The 20,020-nt window shown below is 33.0% G+C and overlaps 1 protein-coding gene across 2 annotated transcripts in view; it reads right to left on the reverse strand.

Annotated features, from left to right (window-relative positions):
• LOC111030614 (synaptotagmin-7) overlaps positions 1 to 20,020 on the reverse strand; it is a 261,996-nt gene that overhangs the window by 38,317 nt on the left and 203,659 nt on the right. For both annotated transcript variants that reach the window (XM_022310198.1, XM_022310200.1), the window contains exon 5: positions 157 to 304. In XM_022310198.1, coding sequence (XP_022165890.1) covers positions 157 to 304 — 148 coding nt within the window. The remainder of the gene's footprint in view (positions 1 to 156; positions 305 to 20,020) is intronic.

Below are 20,020 nucleotides of genomic sequence, written 5' to 3' on the forward strand. Positions count from 1 at the left end.
CCCCCCTTGGGGGGGGGGGGGGTGTCGCGTGTCGTTTCGCGTCCGTCGACCGATGCCTTTTCTCGGTCAAGACCCGGACGGACGAGAAAGGAGTTACGCGCACGTCAAAAGAAATCAAACGAAAACCATTGACGATAACAAAAACGATTCACCTACCCTGAAAATAAAGTGTCTCGTTCCAGCGTGGGTTCAGGGTCCGGCGTTTCACTTTCGTGTCCAGCCGATGCTTTTTGTCCGGCAGCAATGTCACCCGGACGTACGGGTCGGAAGTGCCGCTCAAGTCCATCGCCGGCAAGTCTTTGGCCTGAAACACGGTACGAAATATTCCCATTACACTTTTATAATATGATATATAATATTATGTACTATTATGTTGAGCAACTCAATATCGTCTCACGACATCTCGTCCTTTCCGTCGATAACAATACGCGGAAAAGCGTTAGGTGTGTTCACTGATAAAACGTACGTCAAATTCAGTAAATCATTGTTTCCAGGTCATAATAATGCGTAGTATACCTATCTGTGTATCTTACTTGTTCCTGAAACTGTTGATTAGTTAATGGTCACAGGCGTAGGGTGATCAGATATTCGGATATAATAGGAGGGGGGCGGGGGTTAAGTCCCGCTTTGCGTTTTAAATGCAGCCTTTGCGGTATCTGTAATATTTTCAAAACAAAAAGTAGAAATATACACGTAAAACCGATGTCGTAGCAATACGTGCAAAATAGATTTTAATCCACGCCCAAAAAACAGTATCGATTTTATCGAAAACTGATAGGTATTAGAGATCATAAAAAATACCTTTTTTCCTTAATTATTTTTTCTTTTCCCGATTATTATTAGATAGAAAATTGATGGGAATTTTCAATTTTTACTCCTCAAAAGCACCAAACCCCTTTGTTCAGAATCTCAAATTATATTGTTTATTGTGTTCTCGTGTGAAACACGATCATGATAAACAATTACAAATGTGATAATATCAGAAGGTATTATTGTTACTCGCCTCGTCAAGTTCAATGTGACAAGCACAATCACATTTACCCACAGACGTTTGTACTGAGTATACTTATATATTGTATTATTATACTTACAAGTTACAATTATTTAAGTCTGTGCGTCCGCCCGAACGAAGTAGACAACAATAATTCTGAGTAGGCTAATATTCACACTGGGGGCTAAGCCCCACGAAACCCCCCTATAGATACGACCACGGTAATAGTTGTGATAATATTGAGGTTCGGATTTTAATGCAAATCAAACAACGATATCCAAGCGCAAAATTAGTTAGTGGATCAAACTTCTAAAAACTACAACTTTCATTTAAAAATAACTGTGTTTTTTACAATCTCCGTCATGTGTCATAACATTTTGTGTGTATTTTTTGTGGTTAGTTCGATTTTGTAGTTAGTTGTTCGGTAGTCATTATAACAGTAATAACAAGAACAATTTTATCGGTAAAGTAAATGATTGGTCATAACAATTATCGGTACATTTAATAAGTATTTTCTTAAAAACAAAACCATTAATAATTGATTCTGATTAAGCCAAACCGCCTGTCACTAAATTATTTCTTACATTATGGTCCTGTATAACTACACACATGTCGTATACAATTTACCACTTTATTAGCAAATACTCACATTAGTATAGTATATTGACACTCGACATTCGTGACCAAAGAGTGATAAGGAGTAACAGGTAATAACGGTTATAATTAATTAATACTCAGTACTATTTGCCATCCAACGTCCCAAGTGGTATTATTATAATTTAATGACGAATATCATGATTCGTGGCTGTATTCGCCGGTTTTCCCGAGATCGCAGACCACTCGACACCCCCATTGACCAATATCAACCCGTATAATAACGGTTATTAAAACCCATACGATTGTTTGAATTTTTCATTTCGGAGAGCCAGAATTATAATACGTCTAGCGCCCGAAACCCGAAACCCGCGCAAAGGCCTGCCTAAACCACCTGTGTACTCGAATGATCGATGTTTAACGATGTGGAAGATAGTAGTTAAGTAAATTGCGAAGAATAGCACACTGACAGTTGAACATCGTGATATATTTTATCAAACGTTGTAGACGACATGCTACTTTCAAATTTGCCACCCTCAAATCATGGACGATTCGAGGGATGCCCTGAATTAACTGCGATAAGCGTCGAGTTGCGCTACGATTGCGTTTTGTGCTGCTATACGTTGAACACATAATATGTTACACAGTAGTACCTATGCACGGCTGGGCAAGTTCGTGGTAATTCTTGACTCAGTTAAGTTGAGTCAAACTAAAATCTAAATCAAATTAATAGTTAAAAGTTAACCAAAAATTGTCAGTCGATTGAACCAAGTTAAGAGTTAACCAACGTTTAGTATATTAGTATATTATTTAGTTATTAAACCGAAGAACTATTATTATTTTAAGTGTTTCGAAAGGTTACAGTTCAAATTTGTTTAGCATACTTGTTATAACTTACAAAATGTGTACCAGCAATTTGCATTCCTAAAATAGTTCACATAATTAAAAAAAAAAAAAAATGTATAATTTTAATAAATAAAAAAACATTCATATGTACACACATTTGAAATTATATCTATTGTTTTTCTGCAAATATTCTTAAACATTAATTGTTCATTATTTTCAATTTGATAATAATGAAATAACAGTATAAACTTTACTTTAAATTATGCATTTAAATTGTATAAATATAATAAAATATATTTTATATAGCTAAAAGTCTAAAACTCCCTTATAGGCACATCGTAGGTAGGTAATTAAATATTAAAAAAAAAAAAATTATAAGAATCAAATAACGGAGAGGATGCCGAAAAATAACGGGCATTGATAATATTCGTAATTTCATAATACTGGATATTTTATACGAATTCGAAAACATATTACATAACAATTAAAATTGAAATTGACTTTATAAAGTTACAATAGTGTAAATAAGTAACGATAATATTAACCACGTGCAGTGCTTAATACAGTTTTTTTAAAAAGGTTAATGATAGTTCGCTTGTATAAGTTTAATTTTTACCGAAATATTACATCAGTATACAAAGTATCGTAGTTATCACGCTTGTTAAAAACGTTTAATATTCATTCGAATTGGTCATTGGTAAAAAAAAAAAGGTGTTTACCAGTTGCCCCCCAAGGCTATTATCGCGATTTTAAAAATATACCAGTTGCCCCCAATTGAATGTACCAGTTACCCTCACATGTTAATATATACACAATACAATATATAGCTCGTAAAATAATGGAGGTAAATATACAAATCATAAATAAAATATAAAATTCAAAATTATAATAATTTGTCAACATAACATGTAATTTTAGACGCGTGCGAGTGGATATAATCATCGAAAACGTATGAATTGTTATTTAGTATGTTAAAAGAAGAATGCTCTAGCTTTGAATTTGAATTCAATCCGTCAATTATTGTATCCGATAAAATAAATATAAAAACAAAAATATTATAGCAGATTAGATTTTGTAAAATCGGTTAGTAATTATTATGATAAAACATAATACTTTTGAATTTTATACTATTTATATGTTGACAAATTATTATATTTTGATTTTGTACAATTTTATATTAACAAATTATTATAATTTTAAATTTTATATTTTATTTATGATTTGTATATTTACCTCCTTTATTTTACGAGCTATATATTGTATTTGTGTATATGTTAACATGTGAGGGCAACTGGTACTTTTTCCTTTAGGCAGTTTGGGGGGATTTGGTATAAAAAAAGGTACTTTTGGGGGCAACTGGTACATGCCCAAAAAAAATCTGTGTAATGTACGTAAATTTACTTTTGCCACCTAAATTCACCAAACTCACATCTCTAACCGTTGCAGGTAATCGGTATACACGACTGACAGGGCTCATTAAAATAAATACATATTTTTCAGTAAATAAATATAATATTTAAAGTGCATAAGCGTAATACGTAGCTGTAACTTGAGCAAGTCTGATGAAAATAAATATTCAATGGCAAATAAAGAACGACGTAGGAGTGTTGTCGTAGTTAACGTCGAAAAATAAATCACGATTATAATATTCCGTCGAAGAAACCGCATAGCATGTATCGAAATGGTCCGTAAAACACAAGACGGATAGGTTTTCATAAAAAATCAGGTTTGGACGATGTTCGGTGGAGAGGAAAAAATTAACAACGCGTCTTCGCGAGAACGAGATGGATCCGAGAACCCGTGTTGGAAATCTAACGCACTTGAAGCCGTCGGGTCTTTTAGTTTTCCGTCGCAAAACCAGACGAATCATAAGCAACAATAATAAATTATAATATAATATCGAGTCCTAATCGAAACACGATATAGCTCTCCGAAAATTTAACTGTTTATTTTTTTTTGTATTCTGAAAAGTTTCGAAAAATCGAACACGAGAAACAATACTAACAACTATAATAATTATTTATCTATCCGCTGGCGCAATTTTAAACAGTCGAACACCTCAATATTCTCTGTTACATGCGCACATTCACACCTGTAAATTTCTCATATTATTAACCCGACTCGACTGCCGACTGTCAAATGTCGATGATATCGAACGAATGTGTTATAATAATATTAATATATAGGTAGGTAGAATTATTATTGTTATTATGGTCATTTTTTTTTTTTTTATATTTAACGCGACCTTCGACGACTACATTGACTCCTTTTACGCTGGCTTCGCGATTTCGTGTTTATTTTTATAAACGCAGACCAGGAATGGACAGTATTTTGATTGGATGTATTCCGAATGGGTATTTGTGCAGTTTCGGATATGAAAAAAAAAATGTGATTCACGTTTTTACAGTATTTTTCACATCTAAAATATTAAATAAATAATGACTGATTGCTGTGGTAATATAAGATGTTCGAGTTTGAACTTTGGCTCAGTTAGATATTTGTGCGGTACTGTTATGAAATATCGAATTTGATATTAAATTCGGTTTAGTAAATTGACATCAACGATGAATTTCACGATTGCTGAAATAAAATCACGGTCCGCTAATTGAGCGATTCAGCCAGTGATTCCGGAAGTTTATCATTTTCTCTTGCTCGGCTTTGGACTCTGTGAAAATTCGTTAAATGTTGAAAAAATTAACTTGCTCAAAGCAACCAAAAGTCTTTAAGGAGCTCTGTGATATTTCTGCTCGGCCAATTCCGAGTATTGTGATAATTCTTTCAAACCATCACTTGGACATCTCGAGAGAAAACCATCAGATTTAATTACCGATATTAGATTGTATATTATTTCGTAAAGTCCATAGCACACTACTCGCGTCCCGAATCGATGAAAATTGTCTAATATGTAATAATTATTGTTGGGCGGATTTAAAAGGTCTCATCCGTCGAATAATAAAAAGTTAATAAATAATAGATCCAATTGGATCCAATTGGTGAGTGATCAATTAACCGCTCAGTTAATACCGTTTATAACTGATTTATGACCATCAATACATAGTAATAGTCACAAACTATTAGGTTTATATGGGTCATTCGTTAACGATATTTTCTGTGCGTTATTCGTAATAATTTATAATCATCTACAACCGAATACTTTTAAAAGAAAAGAATATTTTTAATAACATCATTGAAATATTATTACAAAACGCGATGAAAAGTTGCGGCGGTGCATTTGTATTGTTCATTATGTAATGTTTTGTTTACGGTGTCATGCACGTTGTTAATTGCAAACAAATAAACAAATATTATGGAATATTATTAAACATTGTCTATATTCAGCAACAAAATATATAAGCTTTTACGCAATATCCAATCATACCGCTAAGTGTTTATCCGTCGTTAGTAGGACGACAGTAATTTGCAGCCTTAAACTAAATACGTTTTCATTGATTGGCTATGCGAAAGTTGTGAAAAATGAACGGCTAAAACAATATAATAGCGAAAAGTAAGAAATTATTTTCTCAAGTATAACATAATATACATTTATCGTAATGTGTAAGTAATGGGTAATATAGAAAATCGATGCACGTTTTTACTTTTGGGCGTACGATCACTTGCTATTGGTAAGCCGAGGTCGAACTCGAGCTACCTTTCTAACCATTACCGATTTGTCCCAAACTGTTTGAGTGTCATTTCATATACTCAATAACAGTTATGATATTACTGGGTACCGTAAAACGTTTAAAATGTCGAAATCGTTAATTGAAACCAAATCGCAGAACAATATTGGCCGTCGGTGTGCATGTCTAGGTAATCACATCCGGTTTAGCAGCAGTTGGTCAGATATCCCACTGGCACGAGAACCGGGTTGTTAGACCGGCATAAATATATTTTTCGAAATCGTATTTTAAAGTTCCTCGAAACTTATGGCTATAGTTGTGTTGACTCGGGAAACTCGGGAAATCTATTCCGAATACGATTTTTCTTGTACACTTCGTCGTCGAAACATTTCACGACTTTCGCCTTATGCGTCTGATTCTCGCGATTTGGCGTACGGCGGTTTTTCTCCGCTCTTTTAACCTGCGCCCTGCGTTCAAGGGACACGAGCCGTTGGACGACATGTTATTCGTAGATTCGATTTTATGAGGTTCGAACGACTTTTCGTCGACCGCTCTTCGACTTGGCGCGTATCATCGGACCTGCATAATAATATACCGTGTCCCGAAACCGTAGTATAGGTACCTGCTTTACGGTGTCTAATCGATGCAAATTATATAATAATTGTATAGTGGAGACCGTAATCCGCGTTCGTTCGCACGCGACGTTTACGTAGTTAATATAACGGTGATGGACGAAAAAAATTAAATCAAACGTTCTGTCGTATGGTTTTTTTTCCAGGTACAGGCACCCCGGCCAGGATGCTTCCGTACGTTCTAGCGTTATTATCGTGCTGGGTGTTAAATTGCCGGTTTTAAAGTCACGAGTCGGAAAACGTTCGTTAGAAGCAGTAAAACATCGAATTATTAATTTGTGCAATCGTCCTGTACGAGTGTAACAGTAGACAGCACTGTGGTGCGATTCGATCGATGTATATCGATGATGTATTAATATTATGTTCAAACCGATCGGGATATTTCGGTTTTGTAAGACTTAAATTATAATAATAATGGCGTTCAATAATATTGTATTGAGAAAAAAAAAATGATAAGTACTAAGTATAGGTATCCGATTTATCAACTCGGACCATCGGGTTTTGATAAGGATTAGTACAATATGAAAAATGAGTTTGAAGGCCGTCGGCACATCAATGTAAAATGTTAAAACATTGACGATATGATATTTATTGTAATTATGACTGAGAATGTAAAAAAAAAAAAATACTTTAACGATAAGGTCTCGGTACTAAAAAATTAAACTGAACAACACATCATGTACAAACACGTCATTACATCGGAAGATAAATAATATAACAATATTTCCCCGTTCGAATAAAGTTGAAAAATAAATCGAAAAATACAAGGGGTGGTACTTATGTGTGTTTTAAAAACCAAATAACGGATGTTTTTCATCGGTTTTATTTAGTCTGTAGTCATCACTTTTAGTGTACAAATCTTGAGCCTTCAAATAAAATAGCCAGGATGAATATCATCTCCTGTTTAATTCATAATGTAAACATGGGCTGTAAGACCTAAAGTCTGGCCGTGGTTTTAACTCTTTGCACTAGCAGCTTCTTTTTCAACCGGTTTTAGTCATTAATAGTTGATTAATTGACCAGTTTCGTTTTAATGCTTAGAACACGACCACAACGATTTAATTGTTTCCAAACGATAAGATTGATTTTTTAAGTTTTGGCTGGTAGACACTTTAAACTAGTTATACTGATCTACAAGATCGTATATTTTGTGCATCACTTTTGACAATTGAACGTAAAACGAAGTAGAACTGAAATACGACGAAAAAAGTTACGACTGCGTGAGCATAAAAAACTAAAAAATAAATAAATAAATCACCAAAGTAAACTCGGAACGATTCTTTCGAAAACGTAAATAATTGCGGATAAAAATGTATCGTTCAATCAACAAACGGTTGACTTTGCTGACTGCTTTAACCGTGGGGACTATTTTTCAAAGTCGTTTTTGTTTCACGCTTAACTCATACTTTTGCCTATTGAGATAATCACGTCTTTTAATCTTTTCGGCGAGCGGAAAACATTTAAATATTTCTGAAGTTTTAAAAGTGTACATGTCTTCAGGAAATTTAGTTTCCAAAACAATCGTCTTACATAAAACGGTCATGGTTTTTTACACAACTCGAACAGCCTGGATCATAATATGAAATATCGAAATATATCAAACATTAATTGGGTTTGAGTGTGAATCGCAAGGCTGCAGGGTTATTTTACTTTTTGTACAAACAATGTTGGTGTCAGAGGTTTGTACACCGATTTGTTTGCCACTTAATAACGAATTTATTTAAATTTTGATTTATGGAATATTATCAACCTGCCTTAAGGGTTATTTTACAAATACTTGAAATCTATATATGCGGTGTAATAAGTAGTGTGTTTAGGAGGCTGAAACGTTTTATTTCAAATGAGAACCACCCTTTTTTACTGTGCAGTTTAAGTACTTAGGGTAATATCAACATAAACGTATTAAAGTTATACAGCTTGTAAACATTGGAAGTACATTATCCACTAAAGTAAATACTGTTAAATAGCAGCCCAAAAACTAGTTAGCTACTGTTTCAAATTGCAAATAAAATACCTTAATAGCTTATAAAAAAAAATATCCGTCTCGAAATTTACAGCTAAAATAGTGGTTCTCATTTGAAAAAAAAAATAGAGTTTTTGATTTAAATAGTACCAAAAATCTAGAAAACTATTTTTAAATATGGTGTTGATATCATTTATTTTTGAACATTTAAAATTATTCAGATACAGTTTTATTGAGTTTCCAACTCAACTTTTAAGGACCATGTTTTCAAGTAATAAAAATACTGAGCAAGTATTTTTCATTTCAAATAAAAACCACCCTATGTATTCAATACATTGTATTGTAATGATGTACTCACACATCATTATAACAATTCTTTAAAATGTAACAAACAAATAAATAACGGCCAGACTGTCACACGTAGAAATCGGAAGTCTCCAGACCCCAATAAATCGCTGTCACGGACAAAATAGTCTAATTTTGTTTTATACGATCAGGGATTAAGAAATCGACAACTGACAAGTGCCTATGTTTGCAACTGTAGAGCGTGTGGGGCGTGTGTAGGGCCTTCTTACATGTCTCCGGAGAAATGGCATGGTAAAAAAGGTGCTTGTCGCAGAAGAGAAATCGGATGTGCAAAACAACCTTTTGATGAAGCCGCCCATCACTCTCTGGTCGGCACAACCGGATCGTCCCTTCGCCAGTGCACGAGCACATTTCTCGAGTGAAACAGCCTCTCACGAGTGCATGCGCACCAACAGAGTAACAACCTCTCAAATACCGAATTCTTCGAGCGACAACTGGACTCCTTGTGACGAACAATAATCAGTGCGTTTTATTATTTTGATTCGAGTATTTTGAGCAATTAATTTAATTAACTACTGGGTTTATACCTATGCATTTATATTGTACAGTGTATTTGATCAAATTCTCGAATACACGACCTCGAGAGCCCTCCGACGATCCGGAGGAAGGTACTAGCGTAAATTGAGACAGTTTTAAATACAAGTATCGGCAGGCGCGGTACTTATATTAACGGTTTTTCTACTCCTTTTTAATATTTTTGTTTATTCTATTTTTGAGCTATTACAGTATTATATACGTACATTGAAAGTACTTAGGGTAACAACAATAGAAACTCACAATTGTCACAGTTAAATAATATTAAGCATTCAATATATTTTATATCTTATACGAACCCTTTGTAGCACCTAATTGTCCATAGAGTCTACAACAAACCAAAAAATATTTCTAAAATTATTCCAAATCAGACGAATCAACATTTTCATGAAACAATATTCGTCCTCCTCTTAATTTACAGTTATAATAGAGGCTCCGATTGGGAAAAAAAAAATTTTTAGCTTTAAATAGTTTAATCAATTTAAAAATGTATTTTTAAATATTGAAGCTATTCTTAGTCATAATTGTAATACAGTGTTTTATTTTTTCGTATTTTATGATTTTCCGATATATCCATTAAATCCGATATATCCGATAATCCATAGTGCATGCCGTTAAGAAACTCAAAAATGAGGTACTAATTAAAATGTACATTTAGAAGCATTAAAGTTTTGAAAAAATCTTCTACCTTTTATATAAAGAAAACAAAAATGGATTTTTCGCTTTAATTGGTATAAACATGTAGACGAATTGATTTTTAACGATGGTAGGTACACTTGATAACCAGAATTTTAATAAGGTATTAAAGGCGGTAAATGATTAATAAATCATTTCTATATTATATTATAAATTGATAATTTATTTGTCAAAGTGTTTGCTTATATTTACAAGGTAATTTTTTAAAAACGTTAAAACTGCACGTTTTGAACTATGTGTTTTAACTTTTAATGATGGTCCACATCATTTTAAAAAAATACTATTTTTCACACGAATCGTGGTCATATTTTCCTAAATTATTTTTTATATATAAAAAAACATAGCCGGTAGGTACCTTTACTAAAATTTAGAAATTTAAAAGTTAAGAAATAATAAATTTAATTCATGTTGAGTAGGATTGATGTAAAGTACAAAATGTTTTTGAGCTGTTTAATTGTACAATGGTTTTTTTTCTTTTATTACATTTAAATTGGATTTTCTGCTTTTTTTACAAAACGTGTTTTTTTTCTGTATAATAAACAATAATTGTTTAAATTGTCACTTTTGTTTTTACTCTCTGAGTGTACGACATCACATTAAAATCATAAATATTGTAGTCAACAGTACTTAACCAATCACTTAAGACTTGTAATACGTAGGTAGCTGTTATAAATACAATGTCATAATATTATTATAACACTTATACATATAATATATTAAATTGGTTATAGTAGGTTTTTAAAATTAACTTTAGTGCTCACATTAAGAGTTTTATAAAGATGTTTATAAAATATCCTGAATCTTAATGTGTTGATTAAATAATAATAAAAAAAGACCCTCCATTTTGTTATGTCTACAAGCAAACACCGCCACCATACTGCAAACAAAACTCGCCACCGAGCCATTTAAATATAAAATTATATCATTTATTAAAAAAAAAAAAAAACGTACAAAATAAAATGGTTTTCTCTCGACAAAAATAATGTTATAACACGAAAATTGAATATTTATCTACGCATATCTGTCAAAGTATAATATGTTTATATTGTACAATTTTAATTAATCGTACTCGGCACAGATTCGCAGCAACAGTAAATACACGGTTTTGTTTTTCGACTGAAATTTAATTAAACTGTAGCGTGATTCTTTTAACGGTAAAACGGTTTTTTTCCCCCGAAAAGTTTTAACGAAACATATTATATACATAATATTAACTAGAAGTCAGCCCAGAATAGAGAGATCATTTCGAGAAAAAATAAATTGTGTTTTTTGCCATAATTTTTTTAAGTTTTCACTTTTTTAACGACAAATTACATTTTTAATTTTATACTTTGGAGTAGAATACTTTTTTAACAATGTAGTAAATCAAATTTTGAACTAGTAGATAGTAAGTGAATAAATTAAAATTAATAAATTACTTTTTTAAATGAGACATTGAAAAAGTGCGCACTGTCAGAAAAAAACGGTAGGTATGAAAATCTTAAGACAAAACAACGATAGTTAATGATGAATTATTATTTTTTACTTTTAAATGTAGTTATGTTTTCAATATTTAAAATATTAAAATCATTCAAATAGTAAGAAAGTGGACGTCGTACTGCTTTGCTGTAAGTGTGGGATGGGTTCACTGTAATGGTTGTTATGACAATATTCGAATCGAATGATGTAAAAGTGACACTTATTAAGTGTATACGAAAAATATTATGAGCGAAAACGGTGTGTCAGTCTGAGATTTGTAATATCGTAGGACAGCAGGTAATAACATAATTATCTTAAAACCATTAATGATTTTTTGGTTAAAGTATGAACTTCTTACGTGGAACCCTGTACGAAATATGTTCAAGCACGAGTGCAGAGACTCCTGTGTGGATATTTTTTATATTTTCAACTACAAAATTGTTTAAACGTTTTCTCGATTTTAAAGAATTCTTTTGAAATGTCTTGAATATTTTTAAATATCTATAATAACAATCTATTAGGAACCTTAAGTTACGTTTTAAGCTTTTTTAACATAATTTTTTTTATCGACATATTTTGTAAAAAAAAAAAAAAAACTGAAATAAATCGAAGACGGTCTTACTGTTCTACGACCTGCGATGTTACCAAACTGTTTTTATAACAATAATAGAATTTTAAAGTATGATCGTATTCGATATATTATGTATTCTTCTTATTAATTTTTAAAAATAAACTTGATATTTTCAAAACTGTAAACCTACCAAAAGTACCAAATAGATCCGATTGCAGAAATCTATCTCGAAGTCGGTGTGATCTGAGCGTTTTTTTCCACTTACAAAATATGTGTTCCTAGACATCAAAAAAAAAAAAACACACCCACACACACGCACACGTCCTGATTGTAAAATCGATGCGTTCATCGCCACGCGTTCAGAATCTAAAACATGTATATAATATTTTCGAAACGTCAAAACTTTTCGTCGTGAAATGACCGCTTACTTTCCAAAACGAACGGGTCTCGGCAGCAATATCGCAAATCAAAATAGACACTACACTCTCGGGCGGTCGATGGCTACGAGGGCAGAATTTTCAACGACCTTGAAATCGTTCACAACTTCACGCGCAGCTGCCAAGTCAACAACGCCGACCGCCAAGCGAACATAATAAAATCGGAGCGGCGAGTGTCGCGTCCGCTCTGTCGCACGGCAATATCGTATAAGACGTGATTATCGATCGTCGCCCGCTCCCGTCGACGTGATAATGCACTCCACGTCGGTCCGGGGGCGTGTCTGGTGCACCGCGACCACGGTAGGTATATATAGGTATACCCGTATCGGTATAACTCTCACCGAGAGTTCATTATGCCGAGGGATCGAACGCGAAATTATACCGCGGAGAAGTCACGCATACGAGCGCTATTAAATCTAGACCCGTGTACATATATTACTACACATATATATATATATATATATATATTGTTGTTTAGAGTGCCTACACGAGTATAAATTATATTATACGACGAAAACAGTCATATATACGTGGTATGACGTACTATTATTGGGAAACTTTAACGCGGCAAAGTTTCATACTCGCGAGCGCCGCCGTATTATAATTCACTTTCCGCCCGTATTATACTGTACACAATATATACGTACAAAGGTAATATTTACGAATAAAACGGCCTGTGGCCTTTGCAGGGCGAAACTTTTGCGGGCAGACCGTTGTGAACGGGTTGCGAAGTCGGCTTGAAACGTTTCGACGGAAAATTTCACTCTCGTCGCGCGGAACATAAGAGAAGTGAAATATTATTGTGAACAATATTTTTTGTCTCTTAAACGTATTCGTTTACAGGGGATTAGAAACCGTCGAAAAAAGTTTTCAGGTTTCCATAATAGTGCAGATGGTCGTCGTATACGTTACGATATTATTTATGAACGGTATTACACAGGTACGTAATATGTGGTCCGGGCTAACTTTTCACTCATCGGGTCCGATCGGCAGTTGTTTTTATTAATTATTATACGAAAAGCGTCAGACGCAACAGACCGCGACTTGCAGTAAACAGGGTCGCTTTCTGTGAGCTTACGATTTAATATGACACGTCGCCAAGCTCTCTGGTGGCCCACGTACATAATATTACGATGACGATATAGAACGATATCGATGAATATAATGCGGTGTACCGAGCGAAGGGAACATTTTTTTTTTCAATTTTTTTTAGAATCCACGCCCTTCTAACCTTTTGATTTATTGTGTTCGGGAGCAGTGCATATTATGTTTAATACAACGTAATAAAGTATTATATACCGCTGGACGAACGCGCTCCAGCGTTATGCCACCCTATATAGTATATTATTATACACTCTATGGCGGACGAGGGATAAAAGAAATTCGGCGCTACGAATGAATAAAAAAAAGAAATCGCGAGTGTTTCGCGGTGGGTTATATTGTAATAATGTATCGTGCGCCTCGGCGTTCGATGATAACGCGATTTTTTTCCCATCGCCATTTGTCTCCACGTCTCCGCGTCCCCGTGACCGTGCAGGCCTAAGCGCGTGTGCTCACCCACACCTACCCACGTGACATTCCGCTCGCGGCGATTTGACGCGTTATTATAACTATTATCGTGCGGGTGGGTACGATGTGCGCACTGTGTTCTCCGGGGGACGCCTCGCCGACACGGCGAACGGCCGACGGAGTGGAGAAAACCCTGAGGAAAATCCGTTATCGCGTTTCCCGTAAAGTGTAATGCGGCGTTCGTGTGCGGGGTAGCAGCTGCGGAGAAACCTCGGAAAAACCGTGTTCGTAATGTGGGTACTTGCGTATTTTGTTCGAATCGATTTATTTCATATTTCGGTACATATTTCGGTCGAAGGATCCGGACTTTATTTCGCACCACACATTTTCATAACATCGTTATCGCGTAGGATTAATGTAATAGCAAAATAATACCGCACGGAATTAGAACAATAAATAACGTAATATACCTGTCTGACGACAGCGAGTTATAATATTATTTAAACCGACGACCAGGCGAAGGGTGGATGGAGTCGACTGATTTTTTTTTTATTCTTTATCTACAAAATACAAGTTAAATCAAATAAAAATACTCAAATTAGTTTTTGTTTCAAAATATGTCGAAATTCGTTCGATTCCTATTTACTGTGATATCGATAGAGTTGTATGCCAAGGCACATCCAAAAAATATGATTAAGAATACACGTCATAGGTACCTACAAACAAAAATATAATAAAGCAAAAACGATAGTTACATATTAATATAATATGAGTAATAAAAAGACCTTAAAACTAACATAATATATTGTGTAAGACTGAATATAGGTATGAACAAACTCTTCGTTTGATAATATTTAATAATTATTTTTTTAATATAATAATCAATAGATCACCGACGCTTCTTCGAGTATCGTTATGGTTTTCCGATAGTGTTATTGTTTGGATATTTCAAATGTATGTGTCAGGGTAGAATCGTATATGAATAACTGTTTATATTTAATTCGCATGTAAATGTGTTTGAGTTGAATTGGTTTTAGTTCATTGATAACTATTAAAACAAAAAAAAATATAGTTCATTCGACACTTTAACAGGCTATAGGTACAGTATATTATTCAAAACAGATTTAACGTTACAATTCATAAATAGTCCAATATTGCTGTTGAATTAAATCTTTCTAAATGTTTTTCGTCAATTCTGTCTTATTTAGTATTGACGATACTTCAAAATCATGAACATTTTTACGAGTTTAAATTTTGGTTTTCTATAATACATTTGTAAAGGTATTGAAATGCAGCAAACATAAAAAAATGTTTTCATGTATCATGTTTGTGTTCTTAAGAACAAAATTGTGGAAACATCAAATGTTTATTAAATATAATGTGCAACAAAAATGCCTGAAAATTAAAAAACAAAATTGATTCAATTTAAGTTTAGTACGAAACAAATTATGAAAATTACATTGGTAATGAACAATTCAATGTTTCCTTGTGTACGATAATTCCCAAAAATAATATTTTGAAAAAAGTTATTACGTTTCGAAACGAATTTACTTCAAAAAAAAAAAAAAAATGGATGCTTAAAAAATGAATTATTTTACTAAAATTCTTTCGAAGTTTTAAAAAATTAAAAACGATAACAATATTAAAAACTTTAAATTCCTAATGACAAAAACAACGGATTCATTTATTATACTACGGATTACAATAGATTATCTTTAATTATAATTATTTAACGTTACCTTTAACATCGGATATAATGTATATACTGGGTCATCGACAGTAAGAGTTAAAATTCCAAAGCCATCAGTCGATATCTCGAATACTACATATTTACGTACGTCTTCAAACTGTTGTTTTAGTTACGACTTCAAGTCGGCCTTATATCCGAACGCTCATCCTTTACTTTTAGTTTCTTAAAAGTTTTTGACTTTTGCATTGTCATTAATTTGTCGCGTACACGAGTTTGCGAGGACGCCCTGAAGTTGTCTTCTCTTCAACCGTGCCTTCTATAATTGTATTATTAATGAGCTATTTAATGAGTGTCTCTGTGTCCGACTATTTTTCAGCATCTTTTACTAATCACATCCGTTGATGTATGTTTCTTCAACATCTCCAAGTGACCCTTCGTCCATTTCCACTCCATCCGACTTAACCTTTCCACACACCTACAGCATCAGATTTCAGAAACGTCAGAACTGTTTTTTTTTCTGTTTGTAACCCATATTCAACATTTAAAACATTTAAATTAGTATCGTTTGTTGATTTTTGGATGAATCTTTTTTTGAAGTGAAAAGTTTAATTTTTTTTTTCACTTAATGTTACATATAATAACCAGTCCTATGAGTTGTTTTGTATTTCTCGCATTCACTTTGTAAGTGTGATTTCGCTCTCATAAATACACCATGTCATCTACTTGATGTTGTATGCGTATTGCGTCTACCTACATCAACTTTTATTATCTTCGTCTCTGAGGTATTTATTTTATTTCTGATGTTCTAAGAATTTCACTAGTTTCATCAACTGCAAGTTATGTGTCGAATTCACCACCTGCTTGAAAATTGATCCAATAAAACAATTTCCACCGATTTTGATTCCGGTAATTGTTGATTCTTATAACATATTATTTGTTTTTAACATACCTATACATTATGATTTTTAGTTAATTATTGTAGTTGCAAAGTTGTAGTGATCCTCTAGTGGACTCATTTTTTTTTTATTCAAGCGTCAGTGGTGATTTATCAATTTTTAATGTATGCTTTTCGATTTTTATACTTTTTGTGGATAGTTTGTAGGTCATGTTGTTCGACACGTATATTTTGGAGAGTGATAAATATCTTATAAGACCTAATTATGTGAGGAAGCAATATTATATTTTCATCACAACTATCCGCCAAGCACCATCAAAAGCGTTATCTTAAATCGAGTTCCAGAAAGCATCGTCCAATTATGCTGGACCGCCAATATGCGGACGATGTTATAATAATGGTACAACGATATTCTTTCGCGTTCAAGTAGGTTCATAAAGAATTTATTTTCAGCACATTTCCCGTAAAGCCAATAATATATGAGCATATTTCAATCGAGTTCACAGCCATTTCAGTCGTGCGAATCGCAGGCCATTTTTAGTTGAGATTTTGTCTTCAACTGCAGTGATGCTTGTGTGTAGATACCACATCATACCTGATCTATAAATGAGGCACGTGAGCGTGCATAGTCTTGATGGGGCTCTGATACAAGTGACGAATCGAAAAGGCTCGTTGAACTGGGCTCGGTCATTTGAATGATGCGTACAGTGTTAATCAATTTTAGAATGAAAGAAACTTTCGTGTTTTTGATACATTTTAAAGTGTAATAACATAATGTACTAAAACGAAATCAATATGCATGTTTCGTGAAAATCACATTTTTTTAAAAAAATGTTTGGCTTTATTTTGAAGAATCTGTACATTTTGTACAATAAGTAATATGAATGATTTACACTCACCTGACAGATTTAAATATACACGAGGATTAAATCACATGTGTGACACCACTCAAGTCTGAAATGACGTTAGGTATATAAACTTAAAGTTAACAAGTCGTGGCAATAGTTTCTTTTGAGGCATCTAGTTGGGTTACCATTAAGTGTTCGTGAAGTATTAATTCGTCGATTAGTTATTTGGGAATTACCTCTCAGTTTGGAAAGGAAGTGTTTGTAGTAGATAGAAAAATTACGCTTACATCATGTTTTTTTAACGTAATCACTAGAAATATAATTTTTATATAGTGTTTTTTTTTTTTTTTTGATAATAATGAAATAAAAGTGTAATAATGTGGCTTCCAGTTGCCTCACGGCGTTGTTAAAATAATATTAATTTATTGAACCCCAACGTGGTATAATAACACTGTAGGTCTTCGATATTAGAACATTATACCTACCGCAGTTACCAGCTAGGTAATTAAAAAACTATGTCTTCGGCATTGCAAATGCAATTTTTAGCTACAGTCAAACTAAATTGTCCGTAGTATGTTTGTCACCCGGCTATAATATTAGAAGTCCTTTTAGTCTGCAAATTAAAACTATTTTATTTTTGACGAATTCTCGCGGACTAAATAATATGTGAGAGATCGTTAAATAATATACCGATTAAATTATAGAGTTAAAATTGTGTGTTTGGATTTTTGGCACAAAGTTAGATTAGGGTTATCGGGAGTATTTGTTTTCGACATGGACAAAAAACAAAAAGATAAAAAAGTTCCAAGTATTTTATAACAATATTATACTACCGGAGGCTGGTTCGAGCGAGATATAAAAAAAAATTTGTCTGTACTGATATTAAATAATATATAATAGTACTTTATATACGGTATGGATTCGATGTCACGTCTTAACGAACGATACGTTACGGAACAAAATATTTTAAAAAAGTATTCAAAATATATTTATTACTATGCCTTAAGAACGTGTACCTGACAAATGAAATATATTTTGTTCTATCAATGTTTTAAATTCGTTTTTTATTTATATATAGAGTGTAGTCCCCCGAGGATTTACTCATTGCGATATCTCTTGAGATGACAAATATATCATATTATATCTGTTTTATTTTTTTTTTTATTAGACCCACCTTGACGAGGAATGCATATATTTTATTTTTTAATTTAACTACAATTTTTGATAAAAAAGTAAACAAAAATATTTTTGAAACAGTTGAATACAATTAAATTTATAGAGGTTGCACTGCAAGTAGAGTATAGTATGATCGTAAATTCGTATTTTTTAGTACCTGGATAAAATTTAAAAAAAAAAATAACCAATATGAAAATGTTATTTTTAGAAAACCTTAAGACGTTTGTGTATGTGGAGTATAGGAAGCTTATATTTTTAAAAATGTTTAATGCCCCAATATTCTTCTGGAGTAATTTTTTTAAACTTTTTATCAACATTTTTCAAAATGTTAATTCTTAGTCACGATAATTAAATCTTAAATTGTTTTTTTATCTTTATAATTTTCATAATACAATTACTCACGCCTATCTTTTTCCCACCATTCACGCACATAGGCTCAACTGACCGACACATATTTTTGTTTTGTGCAAAATATGTAGAAAGCATCAAAGAACCACAAGATCTTTGTCTCTACCTCCTTCCACACGACCAATAAAAGAAATAATAATAATTTAAAATCTGTGTAGATGAAAAAACTATATGATTTAATTGTGATAACGATATGAGTAAAATAAAAATAGCTGACCAAAAGAAAATGTTAGGTTTAGGTACCTACCCTCAAAAAATGCCACTTATGCAAAACCGAAAAATAGATTTTCAACTCCACCAACTCGTAATTTTTCCCCAAACCTTTAAGAGGACTTTTCGCCGCCTGCGTTGTCTCCGTCTCACTAACGCCCGGGCACGATAAGCAGAACTAAAGCATTATTATATACATAAAAATGGGCACTTTTAAATATAGGGTTTTCGGGTTAATAATGTTCATCTTTAAAAATGCCTTTTTAATGTTGAAATGAGCTGTGACTTGAGAGTATATAATATTATATTAATATTTGGGGGTGCTCGAAAATCGAAATATTTAAAAAAAACAACAACAAGAGGACATTCATAATCATTGTTTACGTTTAATTTTGACAACAGGTCGGGTCACTCTGATATTCAGGCAAACGATACGAAATCGGAACTGATGGACGTACCAACATACGTTTTTCTACATAATGCGTAACCAATGCCGAGACGCAATACGCGGGTATGGGGCGTCCTCTCAGGGAAGAAAATAAATTCAAATTGAAATCAAACTCGTACGGATTCGTA

Source organism: Myzus persicae, unplaced genomic scaffold (genome assembly GCF_001856785.1).
Source record: "Myzus persicae strain clone G006 unplaced genomic scaffold, MPER_G0061.0, whole genome shotgun sequence".
Lineage (NCBI taxonomy): Eukaryota > Metazoa > Arthropoda > Insecta > Hemiptera > Aphididae > Myzus > Myzus persicae.